The sequence below is a fragment of the Capricornis sumatraensis genome, chromosome 20 (assembly GCF_032405125.1).
Source record: "Capricornis sumatraensis isolate serow.1 chromosome 20, serow.2, whole genome shotgun sequence".
Taxonomy (NCBI): domain Eukaryota; kingdom Metazoa; phylum Chordata; class Mammalia; order Artiodactyla; family Bovidae; genus Capricornis; species Capricornis sumatraensis.
Window position 1 is genome coordinate 22516428 of NC_091088.1, and position 27770 is coordinate 22544197.

General features: G+C 40.6%; 1 protein-coding gene across 2 annotated transcripts in view; it reads left to right on the forward strand.

The window, feature by feature from the left end:
• The first annotated feature begins 1056 nt into the window (after positions 1-1056).
• Positions 1057-27770, forward strand: part of LONP2 (lon peptidase 2, peroxisomal) — an 82954-nt gene continuing 56240 nt past the window's right edge. The window contains exons 1-7 of one of the 2 annotated variants that reach the window (XM_068993280.1): positions 1057-1352; positions 9035-9269; positions 12148-12279; positions 13493-13615; positions 15106-15269; positions 18268-18362; positions 25421-25679. In XM_068993280.1, the coding sequence (XP_068849381.1) occupies positions 1120-1352; positions 9035-9269; positions 12148-12279; positions 13493-13615; positions 15106-15269; positions 18268-18362; positions 25421-25679 (1241 nt within the window). In that variant the 5' untranslated portion in view covers positions 1057-1119. The remainder of the gene's footprint in view (positions 1353-9034; positions 9270-12147; positions 12280-13492; positions 13616-15105; positions 15270-18267; positions 18363-25420; positions 25680-27770) is intronic. The other variant, XM_068993281.1, reaches the window with a different exon arrangement.

Here is a 27770-nt window from a genome sequence, read left to right on the forward strand (position 1 = left end):
AAAAGCTAGTTAAATTCAATTTCCCTATTGCTATTTAATAGCCTTGTAATCATGAATAACTAACCTGTTTACCCTTTTTGAATCTCAATTACTCATTTATAAAAAGGAGATAGTGCTACTTTCCTCACAGGGTGAAGGAGCTCCCAAAGGCCAAATGTGAAAAAATTCGAGCAACGAAATACATGATATCATTGCATGATAACCCATAAAACATTGAATATTCGAGTCCAAATTAACATAAAAAATAATAGAATAAGTAAATAAATGAGGGAGATGGGGCAGTTTTTTCTTACAGATTCCAGTTGATAAATATAGACTTAATTCCCTACAGACTCTTACTTATAATGAGATAAATAGTACCTTAAAGTGGGGAACTTAATCACTGTTGAAATCATCATTGGTAAGACATTTCACCCTTAATGTATCACTAAGGCACATCGCTTTTGTGGTCTTCCTGCCAAAAATGTATAATGTGATCTTGAGAAAACATCAGATAAACCCAAAGAGAGGGACATTCTACAAAATAAGAGACCAAAACTTTGAAGGAAAAAAGAAAAAAAGATTGAGGTGACATTGTATCTAAAAAAAACAAAAAGTGGGATCCTGGAGCAGAAAAAAGGACACTTGTGAGAAAACTGGCAAAATTTCTGGAAATCTATAAATTAGATAAGAGTAAGATTAATTTCCTGGTTTTTAGAGTCGAATCATGATTGTGTAAGATGATTACACGGCAAGCTGTGTGAAAGGTACATGGAAAAAATGTATATTTACATGTACAAAACATCTAAAATCAATTCGAATAGAAAGGTACAAACATTTCAAGTGGACATAAGTCACACGGGACCATCGTTGGGCACACAGCTCAGCGATGAATGAAACTCCAGAGAAAAGAGAGGGCGGGGAGGCGGGGGTCATCCGCGGGCGGAGTGCGCTTCTCTTCGCATGTGTACGGCGCTAGGCGGCGGCGGCGGCGGCGGCGGAGGCTGGGGGCGGGTGAGCGGGCTCTCGGGACCGGAAGCGGCAGCGCGCCCGAGTCAGATCCTGGGTCTCAGCCGAGGAGGCCGCGCGAAGCCGGGCGTCGGGCTCCCGGGGACTGTCCCGGCGCGGAGGGGTGTCGCCATGTCGTCCGTGAACCCCATCCAGATCCCCAGCCGCCTCCCGCTGCTGCTCACGCACGAGGGCGTGTTGCTGCCCGGCTCCACCATGCGCACCAGCGTGGACTCGGCCCGCAACCTGCAGCTGGTGCGGAGCCGCCTGCTCAAGGGCACGTCGCTGCAGAGCACCATCTTGGGCGTCATCCCCAACACGCCCGACCCGGCCAGCGACGCGCAGGACCTGCCGCCGCTGCACAGGTAGGCCGGACGGCCCGGCGGCGGCGGCGGCGCGGCCTCCTGCCTCGGGAGGACCCCCCGCCTCTTCAGAAGACTCCCGTGCCAGACAGGCGGTGACAGGAGTGCCTCGTGACCGTTAAATGATTTGACCCACGGAGTCGTGAAAACTGCACAGTTAGCTGCTCACCATCTGTTGTGAATTTCCCCCCCGCCCCCCGGATCTTGAAGCTCCTAAGCTGGTGCACCTAACCTTCCCCGCCCGGCTCTTTTCTTTCCTCTCTTCCTTGTCCCTACCCCCTTCTTCTTTCTGTTCCTTCCTTCCCAGTTCTTTTGTCCTCTTGACTCATACTTGCTCCGTCACGTTTCCTCTCCCCCCGTCCCAGCCTATATTGCACCGTTTCTTTATTGAGGAAGCTATCAGTTCTTCCACACTCCTTGTCGCCCCTCCACCCTCCAACCCCCGCCTTCTTTCGTCCCGTCGGTTCTTCTGTTTTCCTTCCTAAAGGGCCTTCCCTGTTCACGTTTTCCCTTGTCTCTCCTTCTATTCTCATATCTCAACAGCTCTTAGGCCCCAAGCTCACCACCTACACCCCAAGCTCACCGATTCCCCTACGTGTGACCCTAGTTGTGTGACTTTGGGTGACAGATGAAACCTGTGCTTATTTCTTTCTTCATCTGTAATTTGGAAACTAGCGGCATCCGCTTCTTAGGTGTGTGATGAAGAAGTGAGATCATACGTGGTCTTTTTTGTGCTGGCCTGGATAAATGCTTACAGCGTCCAGTACTGTCCATGGCTAGCTGGATAGCTTGAAATGTGGCTTGTCCAAATTGAGATACTAGAGTGACCAGTTGTCCGGGTTGCCAGGGACCATCCTGGTTTTAGCACTGACACTTTTGTGTCCCAGGAAACCCTTTGGTTCAGACAAACCAGGATGGTTGGTTATCCTAAATGTACTATAAGTGTACACTACACACTGAAATTTGCAAATTTAGTATGAAAAGTTTTGTTGATTAATACATTTTATAGAGATTGTGTTGAAATGGTAGTATTTTGGATATTAGGAGTTAAGTAAAATATTAGCATTTCATCTGTTTCTTCTTTCTAATGTGGCTATTAAAATTACATAGGTGGTTGGCGTTATATTTCTACTGGACAGTGCTGGTATATCCTATGCGCTCAACAAATGCTGTTATCAGCCTCCCAAGCCCTTGCCTCCTGTCCTTAACTCTTCTTGAGATGTTTTCAGTTTAGAGCCCTTCCTCTTTCACCTACAGTTACCTTTTTTAAAATTAAGTGTACTTAACTCTTAATGGATTTTGAGAGGGTTAGGAATGTCTTGTTTTTGTCCAAATTCTTTTTATTATATACATTTTTTAAAAGGAGACCATGGCTTGACTCAAATTCTCAGATTTGCTTCCCCTCCCCTCAGCTCCCCTCAGCTCCCCTCAGCTCCCCTCCCCTCCTGCAACAGAACAAAAACATAGCAATCCTTTGTTGGTCCACATTAAGCCTCGCTTTTCTCAAGCATGGAAAACATTTTGGTTTCCATCTGATCTGCTTTGCTTTGCTTGAGTAAAATTGGATACTTTTTTAAAAACAGATTTGCTTTCTCACAGTTCTACTTATTTATGTTTTTATTGGCCGCATGTGGGATCTTAGTTCCCTGACCAGGGATCAAACCCACACCCCCTGCTTTGGAAGGGCAGAGTCTTGACCATTGAACCACCGGGGAAGTCCCTTGACACTTTACAAGTTTCAGTAAACAGTGATAAACTGTGTTGGATTCTGGTTTTCCTGCACATGACCCCGCTCCTTAAGCCTCTGTGTATTCCCATAATTTTTTGCTTTCTGTGCACAGGTCCTTAGTTGCTAGCTGAGGCAAGTGTGCTCATGGTAAGATATTTTTGATTACTCGTGGATACACTGTGAATTTTGAAAGTAGAGTTAGTCGTGTTTCAGTTTTGAGTGACTATTTGTTGGTATGATTCTGTCTGAATTAGCCTCCTTGGAAGTAATCCGCTAATAATCAGATGAGGTGTAACGTGGTTCTTGCTGTTCTTATTGCAGCTTTTGTTTTAAATGAGTAGCAATGTTAAAGTTTAATCATTTAAGTTAGAAAACCAACATTGAAAATTCTTCACGGAATTTTAGTATTACAGAGACCCACCAGACCATCTCGTTATCCTAGAAATATAATTTGCTACTTGAAAAATCTATGTAGACTGTGTTCCTTAATATTAGGTTCCAGTGTCTTTTTTTCCAATTGAGCTTTAAATGCTCTTATTTTAAAAAATTAAAAGAGCTTTAATAGTACAAGTATTGAGTTACTTACGACGTTGTTCTGTTTCAATGCGCAAATCTGCCCTTCCCCAGTTACCTGCTTTTTCAGATTGTAGTAGGACCCCAGAGGCGCAGCGAGGGCTTTGCTCCCGTCTCTTGTTTCCTTTAGACCATCCAGGAGACAGTGCCTTGGTCTTCAAGGAACAGCAGTGATCATTTGTTTCCCAGACTCTTTGTCATAAAGTGGCAGGGTCGGATGTTGACTTACCTGAACCACTTCCTTAACCATGTTGGACAGTACAGTCCCTTTTCTGCATGTTGATGTGTAGGCATGTTGCCTACTTTTGGTTAGCCCCATTGTAGAACTTGGCTCTCATGCCACCGCAGGGCCGCCCTGCTTCATCAGACTGTCTTTTTAGTGACTCCTCAGAAGCTCATTGTTTTCTTAATGAAAATGGACAATAATTTAACATTCCCTGCACAGTGTCTTCAGACATTTGAGACGGCCATTTGAGATGGCCCTGCCGTCTTCTCCCAGTCTTCCAGTCTTCAGCATACCTGCCTTCCTTTCTTCATAGTACTGATTGCTCAGTCCCTCTTCATTTTGGGACACTTCATCTCTGAAGTGAAGTGAAGTGACGTGAAAGTCACTCAGTCACGTCCGACTCTTTGTGACCCCAAGGACTATACAGTTCATGGAATTCTCTAGGCCAGAATATTGGAGTGGGTAGCCTTTCCCTTCTCCAGGGGATCTTCCGAACCCAGGGATTGAACCCCAGGTCTCCCGCATTGCAGGTGGATTCTTGACCAGCTGAGCCATAAGGGAAGCCCAAGATTTAATCTCTGGTTGGAGAACTAAGATCCCACAAGCCAAGAGGCCTGACCAAATAAATAAAGTTAAAAAAAAAGTGAAAGAAAAGAAAAAAGCAAGTGGTTGGCAAATAGACCACAGCTATCCTTATCTTCATATTCTAGCAAGGTTATGCTCACAATCCTTCAAGCTAGCTTTCAGTACTGTGAGAACTGAGAACTTCCAGGTGTACAAGCTGGGTTTAGAAAAGGCAGAGGAACCAGAGATCAAATCGCTAACATCCATTGGGTCATAGACAAAGCAAGGAAATTTCAGAAAAACATCTACTGCTTCATTGATTATGCTAAAGCCTTTGACTGTTTGGATCATAACAAACTGTGGTAAATTCTTAAAGAGATTGAAGTATCAGACCACCTTACTTGTTTCCTGAGAAACCTATATGCAGGTCAAGAAATAACAAAACTGGACATCAAACAATGGGCTTGTTTCCAAATTGGGTAAGGAGTGCCTCGAGCCTGTATATAGTCACCCTGCATATTTAACTTCTGTGCAGAGTACATCATGTAAAATGTTGGGCTGGATGACTCACAAGCTGGAGTCAAGATTGCCAGGAGAAATATCAACAACCTCAGATATGTAGATTATACCACTCTAATGGCAGAAGGCAAAGAGGAACTAAATGGCCTCTTAAGGGTGATAGAGGAGAGTGAAAAGGCTGGCTTAAAACTCGGCATTAAAAAAACGAAGATCTTGACATCTGGTCCTAGCACTTCATAACAAATAGAAGGGAATAAAGTGGAAACAGCAACAAATTTCATTTTCTTGGGCTCCAAAATCACTGTAGACAGTGACTACAGCCATGAAATTAAAAGATGCTTGCTCCTTGGAAGGAAAGCTATGACAAACCTAGACAGGATATTAAAAAGCAGAGACATCACTTTGTCAACAAAGGTCTGTATAGTTGAAGCTATAATTTTTTCCCAGTAGTCATTACAGATGTAAGAGCTGGACCATAAAGAAGGCTGAGTACCAGAGAACTGACGCTTTTTAATTGTGGTGCTGGAGAAGATTCTTGAGACTCTTGGACAACAAGGAGATCAAATCAGTCCATCCTAAAGGAAATCAACCCTGAATATTCATTGGAAGGACTGATGCTGAAGCTGAGACTCCCATACTTTGGCCACCTGATGCAAAGAAACAACTCATTGAAAAAGATCCTGATGCTGGGAAAGGTCGCAGGCAGGAGAACGGGGCTGCTGAAGATGAGATAGCTAGATAGCATCACCAACTTAGTGGACATGAGTCTGAGCAAACTCTGGGAGATGGTGAAGAACAGGGAAAGCTGGTGTGCTGCAGTCCATGTGGTCACAGAGCGTTGGACACAACCTGGCAACTGACCAACAACAAATAAAGTGCTTGGGCTTCCCAGGTGGCTCAGTGGTAAAGAATCCACCTGCCGATGCCAGAGAGGTGGGCTCAGTCCCTGGGTCCGGAAGATTCCCTGGAGAAGGAAATGGCAACCCACTCCAGTATTGTTGCCTGGGAAATCCCATGGGCAGAGGAGCCTGGCAGGCTATAGTTCATGGGGTCGCAAAAGAGTCGGACATGACTTTGCATCTAAACGAGAATAAAGCTCATAGTAATAGAAGAAGTAGATTATTTAGAAAGATGACTAAGTTGATATAAACCCTATGTATCATAGTTTGATCATGGTTAGAAGGAAAGTATTAATTGAACATTTTGTTTACTTAATACCGATTTTTATATGTAAAACCTAGAGCCCAGCATACAATACAACTTGTCTAAAATAGCATTAGGGGCCTACCTGGAAGTCAGGTGGTTAAGACTTCGCCTTCCAGTGCCTACAGGGGGATCCGGTTGGATCTCTGGTCAGGAGCTAAGCTCCCACATGCCTTTCGGCCAAAAAAAAACTGGAACATAAACAACAGAACCGATATTGTAACAAATTCAGTAAAGACTTTAAAAATGGTCCACATTAAAAAAAAAATCTTAAAGAAAAATAAATAACATAAATGTCATCCTTCTTCCCAGAGCTTTTACCCCAAATGTCTTTCACTGAATAGTCTATTTCTAGCCATCTAATTATTTTGCACATCAAGTTTCTTCTTTAAAAAGGGTGCATTCTTTTTATCTACCTTTTGGGGTTTTTTTGGGGGGGGTCTGTTGTCAACTACAAGTGATTTAAAGTAAGAAACAATTCACATTGAAAACCCCTGTATATTTTTTCTTACTAGGAGGACAAACATAGTATAAATCCAACTTAATCACTTTACTGTTCGGAACAGCTCCTTTCACAGTTAGCAAAACTTTTATTTGCTTTGTGAGAAGACTCATTTCTGGTTTCTCTTCAGTTTCTAGTTTGTTAACCCCTGAGGCCAGGAATCCAGTTTCTTATCTGTCAGTGTTTCTTATAAATGGAACTGTAAACATTCTGCATTGTGTAAGCTTTGGTGGTTGTCATCTGCAGTGAACTACAGTCTTCATTAGTTTCTAGTTCAGGTCCAGCTAACTCCCTCAGGCAGGAGAAGGCAATGGCACCCCACTCCAGTACTCTTGCCTGGAAAATCCCATGGATGGAGGAGCCTGGTAGGCTGCAGTCCATGGGGTCGCTAAGAGTCGGACACGACTGAGCGACTTCACTTTCATTTTTCACTTTGATGCATTGGAGAAGGAAATGGCAACCCACTCCAGTGTTCTTGCCTGGAGAATCCCAGGGACGGGGGAGCCTGGTGGGTTGCCGTCTCTGGGGTCTCACAGAGTCAGACACGACTGAAGCGACTTAGCAGCAGCAGCAGCAGCAGCAACTCGCTCAGGCAGGTTTTCAGCGAATGGGAGATAGAACCTACTGTTGGATTAGTGACTAAAGAGAAGCACCTGCAACACAAGAGCAGGTTTTTGAAGTCCGTGATGTTTTTTTCTCCCCACCAAATTATTTCCCTGATTTTTTTGGTTTCACTTATTATTTAAGTCAAGTTTTATCCCCTGTCCATGAGGTATGCCCGCAAGGATGGTAAGGAAATACATGCATAACTCACAATAAACTGAGTGGAGTGGCGGTGGGAAGCCAAAGGTTGCAGGTTATATACAGAATGCATCATGTACAAGGAAGGAGTCAAGAATGCACTGCGGCTGGAAGTGAGCGAGCTCACTGAAGTGTGCGCACATTGTCTGTGCCATCAGTGTGTTTGAGATGGGGAGGTTTAATATCCCTGTGTCACCACTGTCCAGCGTTGAAAGCGCTGAGCACTCTGGTTTTAGTTTCTTTTCTGTAGTTACAACCTAGCCGGTGGCTCAGGGGAGAAAATCTGAGTGTAGATGGCATCTGGAAGTCACCTCTGAGTGGTGATCTTTCTATTTTGTATTACTGCAGCTTAGTTTGGATGAGGCTTCCTTCCTGTGGATTGGTTTATATGCAGCTTGGTCAGAATTGAATGATAAGGAGCTGAGGCTTAAATGACTTTCTAAGGCTGAGGCTTATAACTTTCTATCAAGTGTTAGGTGTGGTGATTACCACTTAGAACTAGGTTTACACTTTCCTGAGGTCTAGGTCTCTGACGAAGTCTCCTCAGACCACGAATAAGTGTGGCCTCTGCTATTTAGCCCCATATTTAGAAATTCAGAATTCAAGGGCATACATGTTAATTCCCAGATTTGATGGCAGTTTTATAGATTGATTATGTAAAAAAAACCTGGTTTGTTAGTAGAAAAGCTGGTTGGAACAGGGATTACTTAGGTCGGTTTACATCATACTGATGTATTTAAATCTGCTTAGAATGCGAGTGTGTGTGTGTGTGTGTGTGTGTGTGTGTGTGTGTGCGCACGCGTGCTCAGTAGTGCCCAACTCTTTGCAACTGCTTAATGCTAGTGTATATCCTGATGAACGATTACCTCATTCCCAGCTGGCAAAATTAATTTCAACTATAAATCTCAACAGCTTTTACGTTTTTATGTTTAAATAATCCAGATGCTTAGGAATTTCTGTCTAATTCTTAAAACATGTAATTAGAATGAGACGGCCCCATAGCAGGTGGTAGGGACTTAACAGACCGTGTTGTTGTTACTGTTTAGTCATGTCTGACTTTTTCGATCCCATGTACTGTAGCCCTGCCAGGCTCCTCTGTCCATGGGATTTCCCAGGCAAGAATACTGGAGAGGGTTGCCGTTTCCTTTTTCAGGGGATCTTCTAGACCCACGGGTTGAACCCAGATCTCCTTCATTGGTGAAAAGAAGTGAAGTGAAAGTTGCTCAGTCATGTCTGACTCTTTGTGACTTCATGGACTATACAGTCCATGGAATTCTCCAGGCCAGAATACTGGAGTGGGTAGCCTTTCCCTCCTCCAGGGGATCTTCCCAACCCAGGGATGGAACCCAGGTCTCCCACATTGCAGGCAGGTTCTTTACCCACTGAGCCACCAGGAAAGCCCAACAGACAGTGCACCGGATGCTAAATTTAACAGAGAAATAATTCACTTGCACTTTAGGTGTCCTTTGCTTTTTAATGAATTTCTCAGAAAAGGCAGCCCTTTTGAGGTGAGCTTCTGCCCTGCCATACCGAGCATTTGTAATGCTGATGTTCTGTGTGTTTTTCAGGATCGGGACAGCTGCGCTGGCAGTCCAGGTTGTGGGCAGTAACTGGCCCAAGCCCCACTATACTTTGCTGATAACAGGCCTGTGCCGCTTCCAGATCATACAGGTTGTGAAAGAGAAGCCATATCCTGTTGCCGAGGTGGAACAGTTGGACCGGCTGGAGGAGTTCCCTAATACCTGTAAGACTAGGGAGGAGCTCGGAGAGCTATCGGAACAGTTTTACAAATATGCGGTACAAGTGAGTTGCTTTTAGTGTTTCCTTAAAATTCTCTTTTCTTGGTTTCTTTGTTACCATAAGTGCCGGGGTCCAGCCCCGGTGGATCCAGGGAATTCGAAGGGTGGACGGCGTTGGCGTGGAAAAACTCGTTTATTTATTAATATAAGATTAGATTAAGAAACTATAGTGTAGTAGGAAGATTAAGTGGAGGAAGAGGGCTGAATAGCTTGGTTTACGCGGAAGACCAATAAAATTCCAGACAAGGAATTTGCACCATCTACGTTGGGCCACCGGCGCCCGCTTGGATATCTAAGGGTGCCTCGCCTTAAGCTCCCTTTCGCGCGGGTCTTAACAACCACGGCAAGTAAGTAGACCTGGCGAGCCTCCGCGCCCCAGATGAAAATTCAGCCTGAAATTAAAGTAAAGAGTAGAGAGAGGGAAAGGGAGAGAAAATGAGAGAGAGAGAGAGACACGGGGGGAGCCAGATTCCCCAGAAACCAGGCCGAGAGACTAGTTCGAGAAACTGGTCCGAGAAGCTGGTCTGAGAAGCTGGTCCGGTCCTTTATTGTTCAGAAGGCCTTTTATACTTTTGATAAAACATGGAGATCAATGGGCAACACAAAATTATGTAGCATTCGCAGCCCAGACTCTTTCTATACATCATTTTGTATACAAAAGGTCTCAGGTGATTTACATTATCTTCTGGCCAAGAGGCTTGTTAACACTTTTTGGCTCTCTTCCTTAATGAATGTTAATTTTGTTTCTCCTGAAGTGTTTTTCTTTAATCTGCATCTCCTTAAAAGCGCTAAAGTTACATCTCTATAGAACAAAGGCACAGTGGGTTATAACAAAGAAGGTACTTAACTCAAAGATCTAATGTTGCTAATACCGGGTCTACTACTTGTTTTTTTATATACCAACTATATCTAAAAACAAAGGATATGAAAATTTGGCAGCAAGCATTGACTCAACAAATGAAACTTTTAATCAGTCCTATTCTAAAGATTTTGACTCTTTGGAAGCCCCTACATTCCTAGGATGTTTTAAGCTTCCTGTGCCTCCTGCGATCAGGAGGCCTCAAACAATCACATGCGCAGCTGTACGAGTCCTGCAGGCAGGTTAGAAAGCCATCAGAGGGGTATTTGGATTGAAACACTCTTTCAAATGCAGAAGACTAAAGCCCTGAATTGACTTTCCAGAAAATGTCAGAGGAGTGGAAAAGCAGAGCACAAAAGCCGGCAGATTTTTGTTGGGGTACATGCTTAGGAATTTCCAGAGGGGTCCCTGAAGTCTGAGCACGCCTTGCGTATGTCAGCTTCCTTCCTCATGACCTTGTCACGGGCGGGATTCCTCACACTGGCTCCCGGCACATAAGATGTGATAAATTTGTTGAGTGGTGAGTGTTCAGGCAGTATGTGCTTAGAAGATTTAGTGATATATTGATTTCAAATTGTTTTTGTCTGGGCTTGTATCTCAGTCTTTCTAGGACATGCTAGCCAACCCTTTCTAAAATTTTTCCAAAGAGTGTTTCTGGAGCTTTTACATTAAACATTGGACTCCTTAATTCTAGGTTTGAGTTTTTTGGGTTAATTCTCGATTGAGCAGAAAGCTTCTCCCCTCACCCCAAAAGCATATACTTTTATGCTTTGATTCCCTACAGATCTTCCTGAAGTATACTACAAAATGTAGTCTTGTATGTTCTCTTGATGTAACCCAGTCACTAAGCTGGATCTATGTGGGACAGGCAGTGTCTAAAGGCCTTGATTATAAACTCAGTTCCTCTCTTGGACATAGCTTCATAGCTTTTTTCTTTACGCTTTACTTCTCCCCACTTTGAATCAACAAAAAGTTTTAAATATGTAAAGATTTTATAATGACATTCAAGGAATTTTTATAACGTCATCACAGTTATACCACCATCATGCAAAAGGAAAGGGGAACTTTATCAACAGCCCCACTGAATATCACAGTTACTGTAAGCTTGCCTGGAGCTTGATCTGTCTTAGCTCCAGGCTATACCCTGGAACTTGTTTTTTGTGTTTTTTTCAAAAAATCATTCAGTCAGTGCTCAGATTTTAATTAATCCTGTGTTCTACAAAAAACAGTATTTCAGCTACTGACTGGTTAACATAATCAGCCATGTTAAATTTCCAGAATTTGATCATTATACTCTGTAAGAGAATACATATTCTTATTCTTAAGAACAAGGAAAACAGAGAATTTTGAAGTGAGACTCAGGGATGATCACTCAGGAAAAGGAAGATAAATTCTACTTTCCCCTTAATCACCTTCATTCCTAAATAGCGGATTCACTTACTCTATTTTCCTGTTGTTCATCACACTAGAAATGTGTCCCTTCAAATGCCACATCAAGTGCAAACACCACAGGCTACGAATACCTGCCCTACACACTTTCAACAGTCAGTAGTTTCTAATCAAGGTCCTGATGTCTGCAGTTTATTCTTACATGTTTAGCAATATTTGTGTGTTGTGTGTGTGTATAGAGTGGGGGAAAGAGAAAGCAAGTGTGGCAAAATGTTAACCGTGATGAATTTAGGGGAAGTTTCTTAGGGGAAGGAGTTTCATTATACTACTGCAACTTTTCTATAAATTTTAATTTTTTAAAATAAAATACTTAAATCACTGATGTATAAAACCTTTTATAAACATTATTATTACCCACTTTTGAGTCATTGCTTTTCATTCCAGTTGACATTTTAACAGTACTTCTCTTTTCCTTTGAGTCTTGTAAAAATGCCTGGACTCTTAATAATCAGTGATGGTTCAGAAGCAAAGACTTTCTTTGTGACCCAAACTTAAACCTGTATGACAATTTGATTTTTTAAATTCACAGATAATGCCCAATTTTATTAAAAAGCTTTTTTTTCTCCCTTTGTAGTTGGTTGAAATGTTGGATATGTCTGTCCCTGCAGTGGCTAAATTGAGACGTCTTTTAGACAGTCTTCCAAGGGAAGCTTTACCAGACATTCTGACATCAATTATCCGAACAAGCAACAAAGAGAAGCTCCAGGTCAGTGTTCCCCTCTGGAATGCCACGCTGCTTTGTCACTTATTCAGATCTAGGTAGTAAGTTTTGACTTTCAGGTAAGTGATACTGGAGACCCACAGAAGTAGTTAAGATACATTTACACTTAAATTGACTTTAAAGTGATTGCTTTACATTTTTGTGTACCCAGACAGTTCTTGCATTTGCATTTTCAGTACTGGTAGTTTGTTAACTTAACGGAAAAAATTTAAGTGAGAATGACTTCTTAAAAATGTGGAGCTGTGACCTTTCGCTTGTATATAATAAGTCTGCATTGTTAGAATTCTTCGAGTTTCTTACAGAAACCGCAGCTATGATGTGTTAGCTGTGATTTTTTTTTTATGATTTTCAACTTCTATTTGTTTAAAGTGAAATGAGTTTAAAAGACACTTGAAAAATAATTCAAATGTGGATTCTTAGATTTGAATGTCTTTTCTCCAAACTATTGGAGAAGGAAATGGCAACCCACTCCAGTACTCTTGCCTGGACAATTTCATGGATGGAGGAGCCTGGTGGGCTACAGTCCATGGGGTTGTGAAGAGTCGGACATGACTGAGTGACTTCACTTTCTCCAAACTATAAAAGTTTTCCTGTACACTTATTTTTGTAGTATTTTTAAGCGATCTGTTTTATTGAATCTTCCGAGAACATTAAACTACCTTCCTTATTTCATCACTTTATTTAATGCTTAAGTCTAATAAATTATACTAGCCAGTGCAACTAATGCAGATAGGTTGTGTTTAAACACAAGAATTTGGTTTAGCTGATAGGAGCAGAGAAGGCAGGAGTTCTACCGCCTGACCTAGCTTGGGCTTAGCAAGGGCGTTTTACTGAGGAACCAGAGAGCGTTACTCACTCAAATCATTCTTGGAGGTTGGTTAAAATGTTCTTAGACTCTTGTGTGTGTAAAAATTCCTGGGAAAGAGTTGACATAAAATGTGTTTTGTTCTTGCTCTTGGAACAATATCTTGGCTTCATCTTTTAAATAGAAACTCAAGATACTATTATTCTTTTTTTTTTTTTAGGATTCTGGTATTTATGTCAGATGACCTTGCGGATAATTTGGTTGTGTTAGCCATAATGTAGCTGTGAATATTGAGAGGCGTTATCTTTTTTACTTAGCAGTTTAAGTCATGAGTCTTGACTGCCTTATTTCTGGAGCACGTGTTTCTGAGAGAGAGATGCTGTAACGTTTCAGATTTTAGATGCTGTTAGTCTGGAGGAACGGTTCAAGATGACCATACCGCTGCTTGTCCGACAAATCGAAGGCCTGAAATTGCTTCAGAAAACCAGAAAACACAAGCAAGATGATGATAAGCGGGTAAATCCTCCTTTTAATCCATTTCTTTAGGTTCTTTAGTTGTTTTTGTGTGATGTAATGTTCAATTGTTTTCTTTTCTTTTTTTTTAAGAAAAAAATTGGGGGAATAAAGAAAGGAACAAAGAAGAAACAAGGTTGTTGTCTCTTTCACCCAAGTTACTGATAAAATTTTGAATTCTAGTTTGTTTCCCTCTGCCCCTTCTCCATGTTTGGGTCTTTTTTTTTTTCCTTTTAAGCATGTAGACATTTTCTCATGTTTTGTTTTGATAATCATTGAAAGGGATAGTTTACTGAGCCATTTCTTTTTCTGCCAGTGTGTGATGTTTTCAGTATATTGAAAATTAACAAATAACCATGATGACTGTCTTTGAGTATGATTTTTTTTCCCACTGCATACAGTATTTATTAAGAACATACCACAAAATTATTTCCTAAAAGGACTGACTGAATGTGTTGTGCCATACTTTGGCTTTTTAAAAATTCTTTTGTATTGCTTTAAGTTTTTGACTTGACTTTGTTTTAACTTATAAATATTTCAATTTTCATTTGTACAAACTGTTAGTCTTAGTTTAATATTTCTGTTTTTATAAAATTATATTTTTGCTGTTTTATGTTTTTAACTTTTATATTTGACTGTATTAAATAGGTAATTTCGTAAGTTAAATAAATTCTAAGGCCTTTAAATTAAATGCCAGTATATCATTTTGCTCCAGGAACAGCTAGAGTTGATTCATGATATTAATGAGTTGAGAATTTCAAAAGAGTAGGTGGTGTTTAAAACACGGTAGAGAGTCACGGAGAAGGAGAGCTTAAATAAGACCGTTTGACTTGGCAGAGACTGTTGTTGGGTTTCAGGGAACAGTTTCCGCACACTGGAGACAAAGTCAAAGTACAAAGTACAAATTATTAAGTAACCAGCAGGGAAGGGGAAGTGGTGGTTAGTGCCTCTTGTTGGAAAAGCAGAACATCACAAGGGAAGTAAATAGTGTAGTTAATTGGAAAAAACCATAGATAAGTTAAAACATTTTGAAAGGTGGAAGACTTTTCTGCTTGTTACAGATGAAGAGAATAGAGGCAGTAGCAGAAAGGTTAATGATGTTAAAGAGAAACTTTGTATTGTAGGGAGAAAATGGAATTTATTCAGTTGCCAAATGATGAGTAGTCATTAAGTACATCAAGAAAATAGTGGCTGCAGTAGTAGCTCAAGAAGAGACAATTCTTAGATGTTTTCATTATTACTAGTAGCCAATTTCTTGAATCTTTTATTCTCATGCTGGTAGTGTTGGCAGGTATGGAAGAATCCCGTGCACCTCGTCTTCATCTGCTTTTTAAATTCTGCTCCCTCCATATGTACGTGTGCCTCCTCCTCCTCATTCTGAACTTTAGTTCCTAAAGGTTTAGACTCCACCCGTAAAAATGTCTACTGCCGCTCGGTGCTTCGTCCCCAGTTTATTTGGGCCTGCAGGTTTTCACTCCTGCTTTATCTTGTAGGTCATCGCAATACGCCCTATGAGAAGGATTGCACATGTCCCAGGTGCTCTAGCGGACGAGGATGAGGATGAAGATAACGATGACATTGTCATGCTGGAGAAAAAGATACGGACATCCAGCATGCCGGAACAGGCCCACAAAGTCTGTGTCAAAGAGATAAAAAGGTAGGTTGTAGAAGCTGTTCGTTCGTTAGGATTTTCATTTGCTTATTAATGTTAAAAACTGTTGCTCATGGAGGTGAATCTGCTACTCTGTGTTACAAAGCTGATCTCTTGTTTCATAGTCTTCTATCTTTCTCCTTTCCCTTACATTTATATAGTCACAGACCACTCTATTCATCTTACCTTTCCACTGTTATCGCTTTATCTCTTATATTTCTTATGTTATGGCTTTCCTGATTCTCAGGTTGTAGTGGTGGTCTGTGAAGTGCTTTCTCTTCTTTGTTCCTCCATCAAAATCTGATTCTTAGTACTCCTGAATCAACACCGTGTTCAGCATTTTCTTTTTCTTGAATGCTGAATATAATAAGTGGTATAACTTTTTCATCTACTTATGCTGTCAAGCACAGTCACTATTGACACTCCCTTTTCATAGTCTTAAGGCCATACTTTACTTAGAAATAATGTTTATTCAGTTATTGTGTGCTTTGCACATCACTGTTTTCATCCTTAGATTATAAACTTTAGGAGGCGGAGACAATCAGTTTTGCCTTTGTACAAGATAAAAGTACAGGGGACCCTTGCTGACAGAATAGGGTACATGAGTTGATCACATTTTCTGGATAATCTCAGGGTTAAAACCAATTTTTCCTTTCCATACTTACAACATTCTGACTGTACTGCATTTTTTTTAATGAGTGGATTGTAATCAACCTAAATGTATGCTCAGGAACTAAAGATTTGACTTCTGAGATGCACAGTTAGGAACATAAGTAAACGTCGTTGAGATATTTTACAGTGACTCTGACATTAGTTAACAAATGCCGAACATCTATTGTGTACAGAACACGTAAGCGCTGCATATATTATGGAAGTTGCATTATTTTAATTAAATATCTGATGAGCTCACTTTCTCTCTGATACAAGACAATATGTAATTATCGTATTATACATGATTAGGCACCTAAATAAATCACTGGGTAATTGACTTGAGACTCTCCCTATGAGATACAGATATTGATAAGGCCTTACATATTTCAGGGATAGAATCAGAGCGCTAGTTTGCAAGTATCTGTTTAAAACAAAATAATCTTTTTATTAACTAGATTTTTATTAGGTTGATGCAAAAGTAATAGTTTTGGAACACATCTTTACTAATCAAAATAGGAACCATTACAATCAACACATTTTTGCCAATGAGAAATAAGTTTGCTTACTCCTATAGCAGTAAACTCTGTGCTTTGAGATTCAGTGAACTCTTGGAAAGCATTTTCAGCCTCTTGATGGTTGTGGAAGCATTTTCCCTACAAAAAGTTGTCAAGATGCTTGAAGAAGTGGTAGTCGGTTGGTGAGAGGTCAGGTGAATACAGCAGATGAGACAAAACTTTGTAGCCCAATTGGTTCAACGTTTGAAGCATTGGTTGTGCAACGTGTGGTTGGGCATCACTGTGGAGAAGAATTGGGCCCGTTCTGTTGACCAGTGCCAGCTGCAGGCATTGCAGTTTTCAGTGCATCTCATCGATTTACTGAGCATACTTCTCAGAGGCAGTGGTTTTGCCAGGATTCAGAAAGCTGTAGTGGATCAGATGGGCAGCAGAACATCAGACAGTGACTGTGACCTTTTTTTGGTGCAAGTTTGGCTTTGGGAAGTGCTTTGGAGCTTCTCCAGAGAAGGCAATGGCACCCCACTCCAGTACTCTTGCCTGGAAAATCCCATGGATGGGGGAGTCTGGTAGGCTGCAGTCCATGGGGTCGCTAAGAGTCGGACACGACTGAGCGACTTCACTTTCACTTTTCACTTTGATGCCTTGGAGAAGGAAATGGCAACCCACTCCAGTATTCTTGCCTGGAGAATCCCAGGGATGGCGGAGCCTGGTGGGCTGCCGTCTATGGGGTCACACAGAGTCGGACACGACTGAAGCGACTTAGCAGCAGCAGCATGTGGAGCTTCTCGGTCCAGACTCTGAGCTGGTCATCGCTGGTTGTCATCTAAAATCCACTTTTCGTCACGCATCACAATATTACTGAGAAGTAGTTTGTAGTTGTTGCGTATTTCAAAACTATGAGTTTTTTGATTTGCAGTTAGCTCATAAGGCATCTGCTTATCAAGCTTTCTTACCTTTCCTATTCGATTCAAATGCTAAATGACCATAGAATGGCTGACGTCGAGTTCTTAGGCAACTTCTTACGTAGTTGTAAGAGGATCAGCTTCAATGATTGCTCTTAATTGGTCATGATCGCCTTCTCATAGCTAGCTAGCCATTACACTCCTCATCTTCACAACTCTCATCTCCTTTGCAAAATTTCTTGAACCACCACTGCACTGTACATTCATTAAGCAGTTTCTGAGCCATGTGCGTTATTGATGTTGTGACTTGTCTCTGCTGCTTTAAAATCCATTTTGAACCTGAATAAGAAAATCAGAGAATTTGCTTTTTGTCTAACATCATTTCCCCAGTCTAAAATAAACAGCAAGTAATAAGTCATTAGCAAAAAACATAGAAATGCACATTAAAATGATGTATAGCATAACTGCATTTATTAAGAATGTATTCCAATATCAAATGGCAGAGTTCAACAATGCAAAAACCACAGTTATGTTGAAAAGTGAAAGTGAAATTTGCTCAGTCTTGTCCACCTCTTTGTGACCCCATGGACTGTAGCCTGCCAGGATCCTTTGTCCATGGAATTCTCCAGGCAGGAGAACTGAAGTGAGTAGCCATTCCCTTCTCCAGGGGATCTTCCCAACCCAGGGATCGAACCCAGATCTGCACTGCAGGCAGATTCTCTACTGCCTGAGCCACCAGGGAAGCCCCAGTTACTTTAGCTAAGTTACGGAAGCTAACAGTTACATTAGCATCAGCCTAATAAAAACGTTTTCAGATCTGTTTAGCCAAAAATGCATGATATATCTGACCAAGAAAGGGAGATGTGCTTGGTTTTTCTGTTTCACAGAATTTTTCTGTGTTCCTGAACAGGTTTGCTGTGTATTCTTTCCCCACAGGCTCAAAAAAATGCCTCAGTCAATGCCAGAATATGCTCTGACTAGAAATTATTTAGAACTTATGGTGGAGCTTCCCTGGAACAAAAGTACAACTGGTGAGTGCACAGATAACACCTGTTCTTGCAGTCTAATTGTCTCTCAGGAAGCTCGAGCAAATTCTGCTGAAATATTCCCCATTGATTATCTTTCTGTTGTAGTAGTTCACGATGTAAACTGTTTAGAGACTGAACTTGTGTCATAGGTTTTAGGAAGTAAAGGAAAAGAGGGTGCTGCGTAAAAGTGCCTTTTGCCTAATTCTGGAGAAGGTAGGATTTTCTGTAATTGGTGAATATGTATTTCTCAATACCAGTAGTCAGTCAGATAATAAGCTTTGTATTTATGTACTCTTTGCCAGGAGCATAGGAAAACAAAGCAGTTTTGAGGTAGTTGGCAATAAGTGCCAAATAAGTACTGCTGCTGCTGCTGCTAAGTCACTTCAGTCGTGTCCGACTCTGTGCGACCCCATAGACAGCGGCCCCCCAGACTCCCCTGTCCCTGGGATTCTCCAGGCAAGAACTAGAGACAGCAAATCTTTTATATTTTCTAAAGGAAATAATTATGTATATCGACAGGATAACAGTAAAACAGTTTTACCATTGAAAGTTTGTTTTTTTCCCACTAAAACTATTTAAAGAGTTTAATTTCTTTTTATCTCTCCTATCTTTGAGTAGTTTTTTATCTACCAGGAGGATTTTATACCAGTTTTTTTTTTTTTAATGTATTTGTTATGTACTTTCTCTTGGGGTAAGAAATATACTCAGTTGTCTTTCAGAATTTTCAGAATCATTATATTTGCATTTGTTTCTGTATTTGGACTCTCTTGTTAAATTTACATACAAGGTTTATTAAGTTCAGCAGTGGGTTGATTCCCTGAACTAATTTTGGCATAAGAATTGTTGAATCTTGAGAATTGATCAGATATATTTTCCTGGCTAGTAAAATTCTTACATGTAAAGCAGCGCTAGAAATTTTGAGAAGTGTTAGCCCCCCAAAAAATGTTTATGCCCCATGTAAGTTATGCCATACATACTAGATTTCAGAATGCTGAATTTTTAATATTAAAAAATGTTTTTCTTAAAAAATACTTTCCTGTTAAATCTACAGAGGAGCATACTCTCTGGTATTGAGAATTCAAAACAAGCATTTGTCTCAAAGAGGGCCTAGAATGAAGCATTATTTGTGTTATATTAACTAGGCAAGGGCAGTATTAAGGTTAAAACAACCCTATTTTAATTAGTTTTTTTGGCAGACTCACTTAGCGGATTTATTAATGTGTATGGCTAAAATTTTATATAAATGGAGTGATTTAATATGTGCTCCCTTTTTTTTAATTCTTTCACTTAGCATAATTACTTTAAAGCTCATCCATGGTACTGCATCTATCAGTAATTGGTTTATCCATTTAACAGTTGTTGGCCATCTGGGTTGTTTCCAGGTTTTGAGCAACTGTATATAAAGCTATGTTGGTAAATTTATTTCTAAATTTACTTCATGTTTACATTCATGACAGTGTATTGCCTTCTGGTTGATGATGTTTTATGAAATAAACTGAAGCTGAATTTCTTGGTTTAATTCTTAATTCGACATTTTCTGGAAATGCCGTAGTAAGATGACTGCAGGGGAGCACGCGTTCCCATTGAATTAGCCCCTGGCTATCCCCTGAGCAGTTTGAGTTCTGAGGTCCATCTGGATCTAGCTGGGCTATTAGGAAATCCCGTTTTGGTTCAGATGGTCTTCTGTTAACTCCTAGCTCTACAGCGCCTGCTCTGAAGCGAAGCGGCCCCATTCTGTGAGATTTGGAGCAGGCCCTGAGCACTGTTAGTATAGACCCGGGGGAGAAAGTGACGTTGCAGTTTAGTGCTGTCATGTCGTCTGCATGAAATGAGACGCCTTACATTTGGTGTGTTTTTGACAGGTATTTGTGTCATTCAGTTCAGTCGCTCAGTCGTGTCCGACTCTTTGCGACCCCATGAATGGCAGCACACTAGGCCTCCCTGTCCATCACCAACTCCCGGAGTTCACTCAGACTCATGTCCATTGAGTCGGTGATGCCATCCAGCCATCTCATCCTCTGTCATCCCCTTCTCCTCCTGCCCCCAATTCCTCCCAGCATCAGGGTCTTTTCCAGTGAGTGAACTCTTCACGTGAGGTGGCCAAAGTATTGGACTTTCAGCTTTAGCATCATTCCTTCCAAAGAAATCCCAGGGCTGATCTCCTTCAGAATGGACTGGTTGGATCTGCTTGCAGTCCAAGAGACTCTCAAGCCCTGGCAATCCCCAAGAGTCTTCTCCAAGCCCTGGCAATCCCTAGCTTGTCCTTCATTTCTAAAACTTTGTAATTCAAACATGTCACTTAAATGGAATCATAAGGTATATAATTTCATCACTTGTATGTGGAATCTAAAATATGATTCAAATGGACTTATCTACAAAACAGGAACAGACTCACAGACATAGAAAACAAACTTACAGTTACTAAAGGGGAAAGCAGGGAGAGATAAATTAGGAATTTGGAATTAGCAGATACAAAGTCTTATATTAATGGAGTCTAATTTCCAAGCCCTGTTATTTTCTCTTGACAGTAGGGCTAGTGCATGATGTGAAGCACGTCTAGATAACTTGGTAACACCGAGGGTCTTGTTTTGAAATGTTGGTGTTCTCTTGGTAATGTTTTGCTGTGCTCTAGGATTTATCTTGACTAATGACTTAGGAGACATGCAGGGTGCATATAGTATAATGACCTGTAGATATGAAATTGCAGGTTTTACTGTTTGCTGTTAGTAATCTAGTAAGTTGCCCTCAGCTTCCTCTCCTCCCACACTGGTCCTATTTGTAAAGTGAAATTAATGACTGACTAGGAATTTTTGTCAGGTTCATACAGTGTCACTTGGAGAAGGCAGTGGCACCCCACTCCAGCACTCTTGCCTGGAAAATCCCATGGACGGAGGAGCCTGGGAGGCTGCAGTCGATGAGGTCACGAAGAGTCGGACACGACTGAGCGACTTCACTTTCACTTTTCACTTTCATGCATTGGAGAAGGAAATGCAGCCCACTCCAGTGTTCTTGCCTGGAGAATCCCAGGGATGGGGGAGCCTGGTGGGCTGCCGTCTGTGGGGTCGCACAGAGTTGGACACGACTGAAGTGACTTAGCAGCAGCAGCAGCAGAGAATTGAAGGCAGAATGTTTACTTGAATGCAGAGTGCTAGCTCCAATTCTTTACTGAAATAACCAAGAGAATATAACAACAAAGCAAAGCTTTTTTTTTTTTTAACAACTCAGAGTTTCTGTTGGACCTGTGTCAGCATTAGAGATGCACGGCACTCATGTACCCATCACAAAAACACTTCGTATTGTTCACCATCTCAGTGGAGAACTGAAGATGGATAATTTGTGTAAAAAGTAGTCATGGTGAGCTTCTAAACTAGTACTTTAGGCCTAAATACTTGTTACAAGTAAAATCATAAAACCGTGAAAAATGTCTTTCATAATTCTCAAAAAGAGAAGCTTACCTAAGTAGAGACAGTTACCCAAGCAAAGAGGAGTGAGTTGGAGGAAATAAGTTTGTTGATTTTCCATCTTGAATGGAGGGAGCCAGTTAGATACCATTTCAGTCTTCCAATTGTAAATAGAGAAATAAATGTTGAAGTAAGTTTTACATTTTTCATGTTTAACTGTAAGTTTTATTCATAATAGGAAGCATACATTCTAAATAATTAAAAAAATAATCAGAAAAGATGCATCCTGTATAGAAAAGATAAGACAATAATAAGTAGCATGGAAATTTTCTTTCCTTAAAAGTTTGAAAGAATTGACTTTTGAAATCATCTTTACTTGGCATATTAGAAATTCCTTCAGTGTGTTCATTTATTTTCTAAAGTACATAGATTCTGCTCTTAGTTTTGCTGTTGTTGTTCAGTTGCTCAGTCATGTCTGGTTCTTTGTGACCCCATGGACTACAGCACGCCAGGCTTCCCTGTCCTTCACTATCTCCCAGAGCTTGCTCAAACCCATGTCCATTGAGTTGGTGATGCCACCCAACCATCTTATCCTCTGTCGCCCCTTTTCTTCCTGCCCTCAATTTTTCCCAGCATCAGAATATTTTCCAGTGAGTCAGCTTTTCACATCAGTTGGCCAAAGTATTGGAGTTTCAGCTTCAGCATCAGTCCTTCCAATGAATATTCAGGGTTGATTTCCCTTAGGACTGACTATTTTGATCTCCTTGCTGTTCAGGGACTCTGAAGAGTCTTCTCCAGTACCTCAGTTAAAAAGCATCAGTTCTTCAGCTCTCGGCCTTCTTAAAAAAAATTTATGTATTTTTTAATTGAAGGATAGTTGCTTTACAGAATTGTGTTGGTTTCTGCCAAATATCAACATGAATCAGTCATAGGTATACATGGCTTCCCTCCCTCTTGAATGCTCAGCCTTCTTTATGGTCCAACTCTCACATCTGTAAATGGCTACTGGAAAAACCATGGCTTTGACTATACAGACCTTTATTTGCAAAGTGATGTCTCTGCTTTTTAATACGCTATCTAGGTTCATCATAGCTTTTCTTCCAAGGAGCAAGTGTCTTTTAATTCCGTGGTTGTAGTCACTGTCTGCAGAGATTTTGGAGCCAAAGAAAATAAAGTCTGTCACGGTTTCTACTTTTTCCCCATCTAAATGCTATGAAGTGATGGGACCAGATGCCATGATCTTAGTTTCTTTAATGTTGAGTTTTAAGCCAGCTTTTTCACTCTCTTTCACCTTCATTAAGAGGCTCTTTAGTTCCTCATTGCTTTTTGCCATTAGAGTGGTGTCATCTGCATATCTAAGGTTATTGATATTTCTCCTGGCAATCTTGATTCCAGCTTGTGCTTCATCCAGCCCAGCTAGTTACTAAATATTTACTAAATGTTCATCAGAAGTGAATGTTGCATTATAACAAATGCCTTTTTAGATACAAAATGACATTTTCTTAGAAAGTGCCCTTAGACATGATATGAATATATTGGTAACTAAGTATTGAACCATCTTTGCATAACTGAAATCCCACTGGGACTCTGTAGATTACTCTTTGAATAGATTTGATTTACCAGTATTTGAATAATTAGAGCTATGCAAAGTGGAATTGGTCTAAAGTGGGTTTTTTCTTTACTGTGGTAGGTTTTGGTGTCCGGATTAGCATCATGAAATAGGAGACTTTGTTTCATTTATTCATATATTCATTGATTGGCTTCTGAAGCCAGGAAAGGGAAGAAAAAAAGGAAAGAAATTTTTTTCTTCCCTTTCCAAATCGCTCAGCCAGGACTCTGACTAAATTCAGTAGTATTGTAATTAATTTACATACATTATTGCTTAGCTGGATTTTTGTAGACTAGCTTGAGAACCAGACTAGCTTGAAAACCAGGCCATTTTTTTTTTTCTTGTAGGAAAAATGCATAGCACGTTCCAAATAACTGAGTGAAAGAGTGGACTTCTGTGTTTTTCTCTCTCCCATTTTCTTTTCACGGTCAGTTTTGTGGTTGTGGATTATCCTCTGGCTGCCACCGAGCTGATAAATTCATTTCAGCTTGACCTATTGTTTAATCTGTGTTTATTTTAGATCCTAAAGCACCAGTAAACCTGATGAAAGCTTGGCTCTGGAAAAAGGGCCTAATTCATACATTTCTGGTGAGATTTTAATGGATAGAACCTAGACAGTTCTTCATGTCGTAATTTTTTTTTCGACCTAGCTCTTCTGTTTTAGATTAGCTGAAGGAAGTAATTTCAGAGGTATGTGAAGATTTAGTTACAGAGATGCACAGTGAAGCATACTTTATAGCTGTAAAGATTTGTAGATAACCTAAATGCTCAGCAAAAGGGAATGGATAATTAAATAATGGAATATTATGTAGCCACTAAACTGCTACTGAGGAATACATTTGACACTGAAAGATGTCCGTATTATTTAAGGGAAAGAAACGTATTTTCCCAAAATTTGAAGCCCTCATATAATCTTAGTTTGAAAAATAGGTATATAAGTGTGTGTGCACGTACACACATACACACACACAGAGAATGTGGAATAATGTGTACTGGAGTGAAGGTAGTGATTCTCTCTGTGGGGAAATGAGATTACAGGTGAGTATTTTCTTCCTTTTTTATTAGTGTCATCAGATTTTCTGGCATGAGCATATATAACTAACATAATAAGAAAAAAACCACTTAAAAAGGAAAAGAACAAATACAAGCACAAGTAGAATATGTAGAAATATTCTACTGTCTATTCTGCTGCTGCTGCTGCTGCTAAGTCGCTTCAGTTGTGTCTGAGTCTGTGCAACCCCAGAGACGGCCGCCCACCAGGCTCCCCCATCCCTGGGATTCTCCAGGCAAGAACACTGGGGTGGGTTGCCATTTCCTTCTCTAGTGCATGAAAATGAAAAGTGAAAGTGAAGTCGCTCAGTCGTGTCCGACTCTATGAGACCCCATAGACGGCCGCCCACCAGGCTCCCCCATCCCTGGGATTCTCCAGGCAAGAACACTGGAGTGGGTTGCCATTTTCTTCTCCAATGCATGAAAATGAAAAGTGAAAGTAAAGTCGCTCAGTCATGTTCGACTCCTAGCGACCCCATGGACTGCAGCCCACCAGGCTCCTCCGTCCATGGGATTTTCCAGACAAGGGTACTGGAGTGGGGTGCCATTGCCTTCTCCAATCTATTCTACTATCTACTCTATTAAAATAATCACAGATTAAACAATAGGTCAAGCCAAAATGCATTTGTCAGCTGGGTGGCAGCCAGAGGATAATCCACAACCACAAAACTGACAGTGGAAAGTAGAATATGTAGAAATATTCTACTTGTGTCCATAGAAATAATGTGTATATAGAAAATCATTCCAAATGATTATTCCATCATTCCATTCCAAAATCATTCCATAATGAGTTTTTAATTATGTAATATCTATTATTTCTATAAATACTTAAGCAAGAAAACCAAGTCCAGGTCTTCCTGAAGACTCATTGAGAAGAAACCAAGCCTGTTCTTCTCACTTCTTTTTTCAAAAAGCTATTCTGGCTCTTGCCTGTCTGAAAAGGAGTTCTTCCGTTGAACAGCTCCATGTGCTCAGATTGTCTCTGTTGGATTACTTGACAGATCGTCTGGACATTCGAGCAGCCCGCGTTCTGCTGGATAATGATCATTACGCCATGGAAAAATTGAAGAAGAGAGTGCTGGAATACTTGGCTGTCAGGCAGCTGAAAAACAACCTGAAGGGCCCCATTCTGTGCTTTGTCGGCCCTCCTGGGGTTGGTAAAACAAGTGTGGGAAGATCAGTGGCCAAGACCCTGGGCCGAGAGTTTCACAGGATTGCGCTTGGAGGCGTGTGTGATCAGTCTGACATTCGAGGACACAGGTAGAGGACCTCTCTCAATTTAATCTCTGATTCTCCTCCCTTTTCCAGAGCCCCCTCATAAGTCAATGCATGATATAGATCTTTTCCCTAAAATGGCTCTTTGTGTTACCTTGATTGCAAAGGACATTTATGGTACTTACTTGCTAGCCTAAGGCCTCTGCCGTCAAGGTATACCCAAACTAACCTTGATGTCTCTGCGACGGTGGATGGGGAGTCTTTGCCTCAGCTTTCCTGGAATCTCATTATAATGCAATTATAAATCAGTTATTATTATATTCATTTTGACCCTATAACATTTCATAAATAATGACCTATAACTTTCAGAGTTTAAGAAGTAAGTGCAAATAGCAGGCAAATAGGAGGAGGTAAGAAATCTTTGATAACAAATTTATTGTTTGCAGTTTAAACTTTCTTTCGAGGAGGCTGGTTTATAGTGTGAGAATGAGTAATAAGGAGAAAAAATAATTAAGCCTTATCCTTGCATTTTTGACACCCTTTCCATAAAAATACATTAAACTATAAGAATTGGGTCTCTGATTAATCTGACATTATTAGAGTGAGATTTTCATGTTATGTTCATTGTTTTATTCTCTGTGGCTCAGATTGGAAGATACTTTGGGAAAGCATGAACCTCTGTTTCATAGTTGCAGGTTGTGAGAAGACATACCTATGGTGTATGTGTTAAAGTAATTTAAAAATGTAGAACATTTAAGAATGTAGAAATTATGACCTGCTTAAAAAATACGATGCTGTATACTTAAAAGCACATGATGTTGACATACTATTAATATAATGTAATATGTCAGTTATATCTCAAAACAGTTTTTTTAAAAAGAGGGCATGTAACTTTGAATAGAAAGTAATTAAACTCAAAATAAACTCTGTCCACAAGATCATACCCTTGATCTTGAAATTGCAAAAGCATTGCAGATTATAAGTAGGGGCTTTGGCAGGCCTGCCAATGCAAGCATTGAGCAGTTGCCAGTAGCCAAGGGTAATTTAAATGCATGTTTACAGTTCGGTGAATATGGTTTAAACTTGAATTGTGGGAGAAAAAAGAATATGATGTTTTCATGACACCTTATTTTTCATTTGCCTTATTCGTGAGATTCTCAAGCAGGGGTGGGAAACTGGTTCTTTTTATTCTCTTTTACTTGCTTATTTACAGTTCTTACGCATTGAAGAAAAATCGTTTCAAGATTTTCATAAACAAGCAATAAGGACTGCAGATTAGGTCAAGGAATTGATTGGGATTGGTCTTTCTGGCAATTTCCAATCATGTTTTTGTTGCCTAGATTTTCTTATTCTCTTACGTGCCACTAGAGGCTGTAGTTCGCTTTTGTAAAGAAATTGGCATCGTGGACCAATCCTAGAGAAGCTAGATCTGTGGCCCGAGTCCTCAGGCTTTACGTACAGAGCTTTAGGGAGGTGTTCTCCATGCAAGAGACTTGATTCCTGCACTCCGAGTTGTCTTCATTTATTTCTTCCTTTTATCTGTAGCACATTTTTGTGTGAGTGTTTGATGAAATTTAGAGAGTGAGTTTGTGGAGTTATTGTTATATGCAGTTAATGTCTTAGGCACATGACATTTAGGTATTTGTCCTTATTTCTTCCTACATTGCTGTTGATTATTTAGTAAGGCTTGGTGCCCAGCACACACTGAACATTCAATAAAAATTACCTTCCATTAATTCTCAGTTCTCAGGAGGACATGGTTAGGTTTATAAGCTTCAGTATGACTTTTTATAAAATTCAGTCTGATTCTTAAATTGTACCTAAAATATCCTGTTTGGGACGTTATATAATTTATGTGGCAGAATTGTGGAAAATGTATCCTTATGATGCCTGTTGGTGCAAATATATGTGCTGAGTCGCTTCAGTCGTGTCCAACTCTTTGCAACTCTGTGGACCGTAGCCCGCCAGGCTCCTCTGTCCATGGGCTGCTCCAGGCAAGAATACTGGAGTGGGTTGCCATGCCCTTCACGACCCAGGGATCGTGATCTTTCCGACCCAGGGATCAAACCTGGGTGTCTTACACGTCTTGGGCGTTGACAAGTGGGTTCCTTACCACTAGCGCCACCTGGGAAATCT